Genomic DNA, 13641 nt, shown 5'->3' on the forward strand with positions numbered 1-13641 from the left:
TTGTTATGCTTCAAAGCACATTCAGAACAATCTAATTTTTTTCAGACCGAGTGGCGCAGGAATTGGGCCTCAAAGTTTTGTTGACAGCTATACTTAAAATGCTTTTTGTCTTGTGGATCATACCTAGTCCTCCTTTCTTCAATTAATCTTGAGATAGATTAATGGAGTTGTAGAAAAGCAATCTTCTGAATGCTTTACCTGTCTTTCTAGATTTCTTCTCTGAAATGGAGCTTCCCACACTTTCACCCCAGTACCCAGACATGATTAGGCATTTGTATTCTGCCCTTTAACTGAATGCAACAAACCAACTAGTTTTTCCCCCCATATATTCCCCTGACTAGAGTGATAGTTTTAACCCCCTATTTTTGCCCCATTTTCAGCCACCAGGTAAACAAGACTACCTGGAATCTCCACAAATCCTTTTATTCCCAGCACGGCTTTTGCAGAATTATAGAATAACAGAGTTGAAAGGGACTCTGGAAATCTTCTAGGCCAACCCTCTGCCTAAGCAGGAGACCTTATACCATTTCAGGGAAATGGTTGTCCAAACTCTTCTTGAAAACCTCAAATGATGGAGCATCTACAACTTCTGGAAGCAAGCTGTTCCACTGACAGTTCTAACTGTCAGGAAATTTCTCCTTAGTTCTAGGTTGGATCTCTCTTTGCTAAGCTTCCATCCATTACTTCTTGTCTTGCCATCAGATGCTTTGAATAGCGTGACACTCTCTTCTTTGTCGCAGCGCCTTAAATATTGGAACACTGCTATCATGTCATCCCTAGATCAGGGCTGTCAAAGCCGTGTCGTCATGGCGGTGTCACATAATGTATAGGAACTTTTTCTGCCTTTGCTAAAATGAGCATGGGTGTGGCCAGTGTGTGAGCCCGGGGGATGCGAGTTTGACAGCCCTGATCTAGATATACCCAATTCCTGCAACCATTCTTTATATGTTTGGGTCTCCAGTCACCTAAACATCTTTGTTGATATTTTATACACTCTTTCAAGAGCACAACATCTTTTTTATATCGTGGCAACCAAAACTGGATGCATTATTCCTAGTGTGGTCTTACCAAAGCATTACAAAGAGGTACTAATTCTTCACATGGTCTTGATACTATCCTTCTGTGGATGCATTGATATATTTGGAAACTGATTGCTAATTTTCCCAACTAAGATAATTAATATTAATTATATATTTCCTTTTGTGATTCGTATTAAAGCTAAAACAAAAACACCACCCCCCCAATCCCAAATTGTACATACTAAATATAAATGGGGTTTATTATTAAACATATTTTAGTGGAATTGGAACATTTTATGTGTCATTACTGGATACACCTTTTGGTCTGTGGTGGATATACAGTATATTTAGAGATATTCTTGAGTCAAGTTTCTGGAGCACATCTGGTAACAGTTCTGAGTTCAAAATAGCGGGTTCAAGTGTTCAAAACTCTAAATAAAAATCTTTGTGTTTTGAAATTTGGTCTGAACATTTTGTTCCATGTTGTTTTGAGCGTTGTAATGTTCCCCGATTGAACTGTGTTTTTTAATTAACCCCCACTTCCCAATAAGTGAGGGATGGAGCGAAGGGCAGATGTGGAGATGTGGTTAAGTACATGTACAGAAATATCACTTTGACATTTAAAAAAAAAAGAAGACCATTGCTTGCCTGGAAGTTGCATTTACTGCCTTTTCTAAAATTGTTGCTATGAGGAGAGGTACTTTGGTTTCTTTCTCAGATACCTTATCATATGGAAAGTGTGCCCTGTGCATTTGAGTATGACAGAATTCTTATTTTTCATTTTTTTCCAATTGTCACATGCAAAAAGCATCATGCTTCATTGAGTTTGGGCAGATTGTCAAATGCAGAAAATGCACATGGCATATTCTAATAGGGGGAATGAACTACTCACAGGTTAAAAAAAAAACCAAGAGAAATTGAAAAGGAACAGGTTAAAACCTCTGCTACCCAACAGTTTTTCATAAGGACATTGTTTTCTTCCATTTTAAAAAAAACAGGCAAGAAAAACTTAAGGATCATTTAAGAATGTGGTTTGGAGGGGCGGCCGGAGGGGTGGGGGAGGCAGACTTCAATCATGTATTGTTCCCCAGGAAGTCTAAGTATATAGTGTGCCATCTATGTGAAAGAAAGGGTTGGTTTGTATGCAGTATCTTTCCCATTTCTGTAACCCCCCCCCCAAGACTTCATAAGGGCCAGAGCTGCTCTCCATATCAAAAAGGTACCCTTGCTTAAGAGTATAAGCAAACAAAACACAACTGATAAATCAATATATCAACAAATCAGAGGAAAACTCATGAGATCACCACTCTTGGGACTCAGAAACCACAGCAAGATGGATCCAGTATGCGGACAACACCCTCATAATAAAAAGGAAGAATTGTAGAAAATACCCAACATTTTCAAGGGAATAAAATTCACAAGGTGAGAAGAAAACAAACTACTACACTTCCTGGATATTCTTATCAGCAGAGGAAATGATGGCAGATTACAAATGTGAATCTATTGAAAAACAATCCATACTAACTAGGTACTCCATTACCAAAATAACAATCCAGCTCTCTGGAACAGGAGCTGGAGAAGACATTATTCGGATAAGTACAAAGATGTCATAGTAACCCAGAACACCAGGAAAAAAACAACAACAACAGACCAACTATAAAACATCTCCCAACTAAATGGATATCCACATCTCTTTATCAAAAAGTGCTTGACCCTCAAACCACTACACAATCAATGCAAGCAACAAAAGGGATAACCTACATACATCAAAACTATCTCAGAAACTATCAACAGATTATCATAACCACAAGACATCACTATAGCAGACACATCCCTGTGACACACAAATCAACTAAAGCCTCTAAATTAGTGGTTCCCCATCTTTTTTTGGCCATGTCCCACCTAAGCATTTTTAAGATCCTGATGCCATCCCCCCCATCCCCCATGACATACAATTCTTACTTTACACAAAAAGTGAACTCTACTCACCTGGAGGAAGCCTATTAACTTGGTTTAAACAAGGTTCAAATTGCCCCCCTCCCCCTGTGGGGTGTGGGCCCCACATTGGGAACCACGGCTCTAAATCATTTTAAGTAAACCAAAAGACCAGACCCAGTAGCCCATGAAGAAAAATACAGAAGTGGTCTACGACAGGGCTCTCCAAACTTGGCAACTTTAAGACATGTAGCATGGCTGGCTGAGGAATTCTGGTGTTGAAGTCTACAAGTCTTGAGACCCCTGATCTACAACATGCAGTGTAAGGACTGTAACAGTTCCATGTAGAATAGATAAGCAGAAGGCAGAGCACATCCATGAATATCAACTACCAGTAATAGTTAGGAGACATTATAAAAACTCCTTACTCTCACAACACATGGACAGACCCAGCCATAGTTTCTGGGAGTTTGCTGAGTGTAAACTGAGCTGTAAATTACCCACAGTAATTTTCCAACGAGGACATGAGCAGAAGGGAGAAAGGCAAAATACAGATGGAAAGGAGCAAACCCAGAATTCATTATGTGAATGAAAGACTGATCAGAGATTCAAACTTTTGGGTGCCATGCATCAAACCCTTTAGGACTTCTGTAGCTCATCCTTGATCCCTCTTACCGCTTCCAACTTCACCATGGTCTCCATCTTCTTGATGGGAACCTCTGGCTCCATGTTAACCACAATTTCACCTGTGGGGTGAGAGTAGGGCCCCCCATTTGCAAGAGTCATATAGGCGTTCATAAGTTTAGCTGGACAGAAAATAAATAAATAGGGAAAAAACAGAGAGTGCATAATAGGCACATACAGGAAAGAGAGAGAAAGAGAGAAAGAGAGTACAGATATAGGAAATATTTTAGCATGGAAGTTGTCTGAAGGAATAAAGTTCATAACATTGAAAAATGAAAACCTGGTTGAAAAAATGTAGAAGAAATTGTGGAGGAACTTGGGGTGTAAAAGAAAAAAACACACCTCACAATAGTAAGAAGAACACACAAATATTGAATATATGGGGTCACTATGATGGACTCATCTATCACCACAATTGTTTTGTATTATACAACTGATTTTCTAAGTCTGCTGAGTATATCACCTGGCTAAATATTGAAATAAATTAAGCATAGCCATTATCAATATTGCCAAACATGAGATGGAGGAAGCAAAGTCACAGATACACAGCATCTTCATTTCTTAAAGACAACATAATGATGACTTTCCTAATATATTAATACTTAAAACTTTAAATAACAAAATATAATTAAATGTTCCCATAATCTGCTATGACTGAACAAATAAATTATATTATGTTTTGCTGTTAGAGACCCATTCGCATAATGTGCTTAAGAAAATATCTCCTAACACTCTGAATTTGCTATTTCAACTAAGTTTAGACTGTTGACTGAACTCATCTAGAAACCTTATCTGTTGTGAGATTTGAACATAATCTCTTTATTATCTTGCTATCTTCTTATTTTGCCATTCACTCTCACATTTCCCATTTTCTTCTGTGCCAGCAAACTATCATCTGGATTCCTTGGTGCTCTCTGAGCTTGGATGTGTTCTTGCAGACATTTCATTACCAAACTAGGTAACCTCATCATTACCGGTACAGTGTGTTGATGAGGTTATCTAGTTTGGTAAGGAAACATCTGCATGAAAACAACCATGCTCGGAGAGCACCAAGGACTCCACAGGTGAAACCTAAGGTACCTGAGCTTCTATCGGTATCATCTGGATACTTGGAATACACTAATAGTTCACGCTCTTGGCCAATGAGGACAACCAGCCCAACAATTGATCTTCTCCTGCCATCTATTCCCATAGCATGAATTCCTCTTCATTCCCTACCTGCTGTGCTCCAATGTGGAGTCTTCTTATCTGGAGGTCTATAGATGAACTTCCGTAAGGAATTGACAGCATGGCTTCCCACAAGGGTGTAACGCCCAAAGGCACGGCAATCCACCACACGAATATTGAGGGGTGGATGCAGGAGTTCATTTTCAGGCAGATCCTGAAAAGAAAAAGAAATACAAGTCATGAATTTTGATCAGGTTCTGGTATTTAAGAAAGTGGCAGAGAGGAAACATAGGTAAAGGTAACGGTTTCCCTCGTGCATAAGTGCTAGTTGTTCCTGACTCTAGGGGGTGGTGCTCATCTCCATTTCAAAGCCGAAGAGCAGCACATTTTGAAGACATCTCCATGGTCATGTGACAGGCATGACTAAATGCCAAAGGCGTATGGAACCCTGTTACCTTCCCAACAAAAGTGGTCCCTATTTTTCTACTTGCATTTTACATACTTTCAAACTGCTAGTTTGGCAGAAGCTGGGACAAATAACGGGAGTTCACTCCATTAGGCAGTGCTAGGGATTCAAACCCCTGAACTGCAGATCTTTCTGATTGACAAGTTCAGTGTCTTAGCCACTGAGCCACTGCATCCCTCTAGAGGAAACAAGTGTGTTATAAATAAAGGCCATGGATTTATCAAACGTAATATATTGTCTGTGTCACCAAAATAGGCATCCTGAATGCTCTTCAGAAGTTTAGGATTTCAACTCCCATTAGTTCTAGCTAGCATGGTCAATGCCAGCATGATGAGTGAGTTGTCTAAACATCTGGAGAACTTCAGCCTGCTAATCTTGGCTAATGCCCACTTACAATAGCTCTTAGAATTTTCACATAGTTTTTTCCCCTGATATATGTATATACACATAGTATTTCTAACAAAACTGATAAAATTTGGAATACTCCGAATTCACAACATAGTTGGACTTTCTAATGAGAATAGTGAAGGAAAAACACCAGATTTTTGGGGAGGTAAACCACAGCAGCAGAATATGACTATCTGTAGACTCATGCTATGGAGCATTGAAGCTGCTCTGACAAGGGAGTAGGTGTGAGAGAAGAAGGTTGAGGAAGATGGTGGATACCAGAGGTTAACAGATAGAAATACCTGCTGAATTAACCTTATCAGGTCTGTAGAAACAAATCCCATCACCCTTTTACACTACCTGACTTTGATTCAACACGCTATTGAGACCCTGGTTCCTTAAACTGCAAAATATTCCTCAGAGGCATTAAAACAGTCATTATGACTATATGTGACTATTGTTGAGAAAGCAGAAGAGAAAGCTTGAAACTGCTACTTCTGAAGAGTTTACCTCTTTGGTTAAGTACATTATTTTGAATGTTGAGTTCTTAGTTTGGATTGCTGAAAAACTCTTAACAGTCTGTTCTGATTTCCAAACTCAGTTCCTGAATGCTTAAGGGACTGGGAAGAATAAACTTCAATAGATCCACTACACCTTTGGAGAGTCCATTGTTTGTTTTCTGGTTCTCACCATACCACTCTTCTCTTGAGTGGTGTGGTGGCCTAGAGGTGGAGCTCTTGCCTCACAGTCAGGGGGTTGTGAGTTCAATGCTAGGTAGAGGCAAATATTTCTCTCTCTAGGCACAATGAGAATATATCTTGTTAGGAATATAATTCTAACGGTTGAGTTGGCAATATATAAATCATGTAACAATGCTGTAACTGTTTCTTTAAATCATACTGTAAAATATGATTGGGTGCTATTTCCTCAATCGGCCATAAGAGCCAGAATGTCTGTTAGCTCTCTCTCTCTTCGTTAGATGCTGGGATGATCTGATCTGAGTGCCGTGAGCTATTGTAAGTTTTGCAACTGTTAGCAAACTTTGATTACTGGACTGATTATATGTTACTGGACTATGTTATTTGGATTATCCCTTAACTGAAAGACATTGATAACTGACTGTCTTATCCGTGTATGACTTGGACTGTTTGATGGACTCTGATGCCTCTATTTCCATGAAAGTAGAAGCCTATTTAAAGTGCAGTATCTCTGTATGCTGGTTTGTGTGTTCTCCAACACAACTCTCACAACGCTTTGCTGAACGTACTCACTCTCCCAACGGGGAGCTTACTTAACATATTCTGCTGAATAAAACTCTGCATTGGCGACAGGAAAGACATCTGGCCAGTAAACACTCAGCTCCATTCAGCTGCCCAGACTCCACCCCACAAGGTATTATGGGGTCATTAAAAAGAAGTTGACGATGATTAACCAGCTCTCCTCTTCTTTATGTACAAGAATCTCTGTCAGAGTGAGCTAAAATACTTTCAAACATAATTTTAGGGATATTCAAACAGCTATCAAGAGAGGTCATCTTGTCATAGCTAACCCATGGTTGCCCTGTGCTGAATGATACGATTGATGCCAAATATGAAGTTTGCCAAATTTTCATAAGAATTTGACATTTAGAATATGACTACACTGACTTAGATTAAATATGATTTAATTATGACATCTAAATTTGGGGTTGGATGGGGAACTATTTATTGCTGAAGGATGTGAAAACTATTACTGTAAGATTAATGCTCCAAGACATAAAATGCATTTATGAATCTTTCCTTTTATATATAAAACTGCTATTTTTAAGTATAAATATTTGCATACCACCTCTGGCAGTAAAATTATAAGCAGTTTTTGCATTAAGAGCACAATCCTATGCATGACTTAAGTAAATGTAAAACCCACTTATTTCTAAGGGGCCTTTGCCAGGTATGTAAAAGTAAGACTGCAGCCAAGGAGGATCGGATTCTGTGCCAAAGACGTCTGTTGGATGATCAGTGTGAGCACAGCTGAATCTGCAACTCATCAAAACATTGTTTGCTTCCAAGACCACTTAACTAGTCTTTAGTAAATAGATATGGGTCAGACCGATATCTGGTTAGTCTTAACATTGTTATTGCCTTGGGCATGGTTAGGCCACCAACGTCTTATGAGAAATGTACTCATATTTCTAATCTGATTTCCCCCCTACATTGTTTCAGTATTGTAGTCAAATAAATATGTGATGTCCTTGAATTGGAAGTATTCTACCGTCCAGGGAGTGAGAGTGAGAGTTACACAAATGTTATGCTTTTTCAATTTCATTTCACTATGGGAAAATCTTAGGAAAGATTGCAGGAGTATATGGATTCCTCATAGTCTAACATTTCAGCCTCATGCCATTTACTATGCTCACTTTATAGCAATAGCACTTAGGCTCACTTCACAGTGCTTTACAGCCCTCTCTAAGTGGTTTACAGAGTCAGCATATTGCCTCCAACAATCTGGGTCCTCATTTTACCCACCTCAGAAGGATGGAAGGCTGAGTCAAGCTTCAACCTGGTGAGATTTGGTCTGCCAAATTGCAGGCAGCCAGTAATCAGCAAAAGTAGCCTGCAGTACTGCATTCAACCACTGCACCACTGCAGTAGTTAGAATGGAGAAGAGGACTAGTGTCAGGGTTCCAAGTAACACCCCCAACGAAAGAAGACTCCAAGACTTGAGGTTCCTCAAAGTTCCATTTTATTAGAGGTGTCTGGGAAAACCCAAATCTGAAAGTTTCCAGGTTTTCCCCACCTGGATGAAAGTTCAAGTCCCTGCCCAACACCCATATGTCTATCACATGGTCCAATCAGGCACCATCCCAACTGGCGATGCCTCCCAGTCACACAACTCCAGGTGCAGGGTGAGACGTCCTTGACTCTCTGAGAAAGCAATATTATTTTGACTGCATCTATCCCACTTCATACAATTCCCCCTCCCAATTTCCCACAACACTAAATATGGCAGGTCTGGAGGCCCAATGCAAAAGATGGCTTCCAGGCCTGTATATGGTGGGAAGGAAGGCCTGGGAAATGATAAGGAGATGGACAGGACAGGGGATTTCTATCTTTCCATGGATATCAGTTATTGGAACGCAACAGTGGAAGTAGTAGGTGAGCATAGTGAGAATCCAAAATGATATATACAGAATAGCGGATTAGATTATTTTGTTGCGATCCATCGGACCTGTCCTTTCAATTCCCTTCTTCCTTATGTTGCTTCCACGAGGAGAGGAAAAACTCACCACTTCAAACCATTTGACCAAAGTGCTGAAATTGGGATTTTTCTTATAATTCTGGATGAGAGATGACTGGACCCCTCTTCCAGCACATTCAATGTCCACTCGAGGTCTATCCACCTGGGACAAATTCACTCGCTTCAGATCTCTCAATCCCCAGAACAAAATCTAGAAGGAAGTTGAATCAGAGATTAAAAGAGGAGTCTGTTATAGTTAGACCAAGGGTGTCAAACTGGATTTCTTTGAGGGTCAGATCAGCATTGTAGTTCTCTGTGGGCCGGCCCAGGGGAGGGAGAGAGAAACAGGATGGATGCCCTCTGCAGAACCCTGCTGGCAAAAATAGGGCACAGGTGGCCCCTGTGTGGCCTCTTTTCAGCCTGCATGGTCTCCAGCACAGTGGTGAAATTCAAATTTTTTAACTACCGGTTCTATGGGTGTGGCTTGGTAGGCATGATGTGGCTTGGTGGGCATGGCAGGAGAAGGATATTGCAAAATCTCCATTCCCACCCCACTCTGGGGTCAGCCAGAGGTGGCATTTTCTGGTTCTCCGAACTACTCAAAATTTCTGCTACCGGTTCTCCAGAGCCTGTTAGAACCTGCTGGAATCTGGTCAAAAACAGGCTGTGTGGAGGCCCCATGAGGTCTCCATGCAACCTGTTTTTGGCCAGCAGAGTGGTGCTGGAAGCTGGGGAGGCCAAAAACAGGTCGCACGGGAGCCTCAGTGGGCATCTGTACAGCCCATTTTTGGTCATCATAGTGCTGCTGGAGGCCAGGGAGGCCAAAAACGAGTCACCCTACCAAGCTCTGTTTTGGCTGGCAGAGGCACTGTGGGCTGGTACTTTGATATTTCCAGGCCAGCCCCACAGGCCAGATTTAAGCACCCATTGGTCGGATCTGGCCTATGGGCCTTGAGTTTGACACCCTTGAGTTAGACGATTGGAAGCACCAAAAAGATAAAGAAATCAAGGATGCAAACAACACGAATCCAATTATATAAGGAGACAATGTAAGAAATGTTACCAAGAAGCTTAAGAAACTTAAAAAATAATGGACCAATTTCATCATAATTAACACTGTTGGCCTAAAACTCCTGCATGCATTGAAAGGAAAGCCTCCATTTACTTTAGTTATAAAACAAGGGCTGAAATGTTAACGGTTTCAAAAAAATATATTCTGAATTGTTGAAATTCTTGCTCTGATATTTATTTCACTCACAGCTAAATTACTATTCATAGGTTTCCCATGATGGTTTTGTTCATGATTGTATATACTGTATGTAATTATATCTTCCAAGCTCTTGTTTGGTTTTATTTCTTGTAAAAGAAAACAAAAGGCTTCATGTGGGGATATACAGTACATATACAAAAATCTAGGCAAACACAAACATACAAAAGATTGTGAATCTGTGCCCAGTAATTAACTTTGCTTTTGAAGATAAAGGCAAGAGATGTCTTCATTCCACATACCATGTTTCCCCCCCCCCCCAAAAAAGACAAGGTCTTATTTTCTTTTGACCTCAATATTAAGGGCTTCTCCTTGTTATTGGTGTGTGCGTGTGTGCATGTGTGTGTTATTATTTTCTGGCAGGTGGGGCCAGCGAGAAGCGAGACACGGGTCTTATCTTTCCAGCTCCATCGTATTCCTTGCCATTGTGTTCAGGGAAACACGTTGTAAAAAAAACCCTTCTCGCGAGTTCAAACTTCTTAAACTTGCGAGAAGGTTTTTTCACAATGTGTTTCCCTGGACACAATGGCAAGGAACACAATGGAGCTGCCAGTGTCCGGTAAGATGCACGTCTTGTGCTGGGGCGCAATTTGGGGCGTGGCAGGTGGGGCAGAGCGGGCCTCAAGACGTGCGTCTTACCAGACGTTGTCAGCTCCATCGTGTCTCTCGGCCGGTTTGTTCAGGGAAACACCTTGCGTGGTAAAGAAAAAAAACTTCTCACGATTTCGAGAAGTTGTTAATTGCTCGCACTCGCGAGAAGTTTTTCTTTACCGTTCAAGGTGTTTCCCTGCACAGACTGGCCGAGAGACACAACAGAGCTGACAGTGTCTGATAAGATGCTTCTTGTGCTGGGGCACAATTTGGGGGGTGGCAGGTGGGGCGCAAGGCATGGTGCATGCTCTTTTTCCCGCAGCCGCTCTTTTTTCTGCGGCTTCTCTTTTTGGCATGGCCTCTCTTTTTGCGCAGCCATCACAATTACCGTTAGGTATGGGTGCATGGGGCATGTCCCCCCGCCCTCCCTCCAGAAGCAACTGGAGGAAATGGCAGGGACCGGCTGCATATGTGTTTAAGTAGTTTTTTTTGGGGGGGGGCTAATTTGGGGGAGGAGGCTTATTTTAGCCCATGTGCTGAAAATTCCAATTGGGCTTTGTATCAGGATATGTCATATTTTCATGGAAACATGGTAATATCTCTGACAGTTCACAAAGCCACTCAGAATCGCCTTATAGGGGAGATGTGCAGCATAAAAATTTAATAAATAAATGTCAAATAAATATATTAATAAATAAAACAGTTTTCCAAAGGGAACCACCAGTTTACTGAGGGTGCCTATAGTATGGTCCACTATGTGGATTTTGTGCTAAAGAGATACCTACAAATTCCAATAATTGTCAAAAGAATTCATATTACCTCTACTCGATATTTGCTCAGAACAGGGCGAATCCCCAGAGGGACAGGCAAGATGGGACCCCGATCCATATCTGTGGGTCCATCGATGGGAGGCAGATCTGATTTCCCAGCGGGTCCAATCTGGAAGATAGAAGGCTGATATAAGAGAGATTCTATTTTTTTAGCTTAATCTTTGCAAGCATGATGCATCGTCTGTGAAGAAGGTACTTTTTCATTTATATGTTTCCTATGATTTGGGGGTCTAGATTATCTCTTACACACACACACACACACACACAGAGGGTGGGAGGGAGGGAGGGAGTGTTCTGTTTTAGGGAAATTACATTAGTGCTTCTTGCTTCATTTCTAGCTAATTTAGAAAATCCAATTACAACATTTTATCTGGGACTCAAAGAAGTTAATTGAAGGATGAAAAAAGCTGGTAACAAGCAATGGCATAGTTGTTATGGGGGAAAGAACAAATGATGCAAAAGAAAAGGAACAAGTCATAAACAATGCGTGATGCAAAATAGATCCTTGAGCTAAAAGACAGAAAGGCATAATAACAAGTATTTTGTTCAATCTTAGACAATTTGAGAAGCATCTTAATTTGTAGCACAAATGATTGGTGACTGCCAGCAAGATCTGCCTTTTTAATTATAGTGAAGCTAAGAAAATAGATATGATAGAGGGACAGGGGAAGAGAGAAATAGGGAGATCCATGAAACAAACCCTATTCTCAAATAAAAAAAGATGGAAAAGCAAATGTCCATTTTCAGAAATAAAACAACATTTCATATTTATAAGATCCTGTCCTATGAGGGTTCCATTTGTAGGTCTTACTCTGTGCAATCCATCTTCAGAAAAGTTTGAGTTATCTTGATAACAAGTATTACTTAGTTATTTTGTTTTTTGTTCTTTCACAAATGCCCTATTTTATCCAGTGAGACAAGTAAGCAGCTTTTGTTGTCCAAATCCATCATATTTTTAACTGAGATGAGGGGGCTAGGAGAGAATATGAAACGCTACCAATAAATGCCCTTCATGGTATTGGACCTGGGTACTTGAGAGACCGCCTGCTGCCAATTACCTCCCAAAGACCCATTAGATCACACAGGGTTGGCCTCCTCCGGGTTCCGTCTACCAGCCAATGCCATCTGGCTACTACCCGGGGGAGGGCCTTCTCTGTGGCAGTGCCGGCCCTTTGGAACGAGCTCCCCGCAGAGATTCGGACCCTCACCTCTCTTCAGGCCTTCCGTAAAGCCGTTAAAACCTGGCTGTGTCGGCAGGCCTGGGGTTGATGAGTTCCCTTCCCCTCTCGATTGTGTGTCTGTTGATTATTTTAAATGCTTGTATTTGTAGTTCTTGTGTTTCCCTTCCCCTCTTGGGTTTGTGAGCCGCCCTGAGTCCCGCTGGGAATAGGGCGGCATATAAATAAAACGAAACCTAAACCTAAACCTAAATAGACAGGGCAGGGGACAACTCCCATCCCAATTTGGGTCCCATCCACTTCCCTCACCCAGAATGTTTTACACCCAAATTAACTCTGAAACAAATGCATTTTGAACACTTACGCAAATGAACGCTTAGGCAAGAAACCCCCAAAGTACACATATAGACTGGGTGAAACCAGCCTTAATGACAGTAACTGTGAGAGGGATCTTGGAGTTTTGGTGGACAACCAGTTAAATATGAGCCACCAGTGTGCTGCCGCAGCCAAAAAAGCCAATGCACTCCTAAATTGCATTAACAGAGGGATATAATCAAGTTCAAGTGAGGTACTAATATCATTCTATAAAGCTTTAGTAAGGCCACATCTAGAAAAGTGCATCCAGCTTTGGTCACCACACTATATAAAGTTGTTGAGACTCTAGAAAAAGTGCAGAGAAAAGCAACCAAGATGATTAGGGGACTGGAGACTAAAACGTATAATGAACGGTTGCAGGAACTGGGCATGGCTAGTCTAGTGAGAAGAAGGACTAGGTGAGACATATTTCAATATTTGAGGGGGTGGAGGAAGGGATCAAGCTATTTTCCAAAGCCCCTGAAGGCCAGATAAGGAATAATGGATGGAATCTGAAGAAGGAGAGATTCAGTCTGGAAATGAGACA

General features: G+C 41.1%; 1 protein-coding gene across 5 annotated transcripts in view; it reads right to left on the reverse strand.

Annotated features, from left to right (window-relative positions):
• OTOF (otoferlin) overlaps positions 1 to 13641 on the reverse strand; it is a 182055-nt gene that overhangs the window by 28043 nt on the left and 140371 nt on the right. For 3 of the 5 annotated variants that reach the window (XM_087717420.1, XM_087717419.1, XM_087717422.1), the window contains exons 27-30: positions 11552 to 11671; positions 8924 to 9085; positions 4857 to 5019; positions 3630 to 3760 (exon numbers count right to left, since the gene is read on the reverse strand). In XM_087717420.1, the coding sequence (XP_087573546.1) occupies positions 3630 to 3760; positions 4857 to 5019; positions 8924 to 9085; positions 11552 to 11671 (576 nt within the window). The remainder of the gene's footprint in view (positions 1 to 3629; positions 3761 to 4856; positions 5020 to 8923; positions 9086 to 11551; positions 11672 to 13641) is intronic. The other 2 variants (XM_087717423.1, XM_087717421.1) reach the window with 1 other exon arrangement.

The sequence above is a fragment of the Thamnophis sirtalis genome, unplaced genomic scaffold, assembly GCF_051295495.1.
Source record: "Thamnophis sirtalis isolate CommonGarterSnake01/CBP01778 unplaced genomic scaffold, rThaSir2_p1.2 scaffold_6, whole genome shotgun sequence".
Taxonomy (NCBI): domain Eukaryota; kingdom Metazoa; phylum Chordata; class Lepidosauria; order Squamata; family Natricidae; genus Thamnophis; species Thamnophis sirtalis.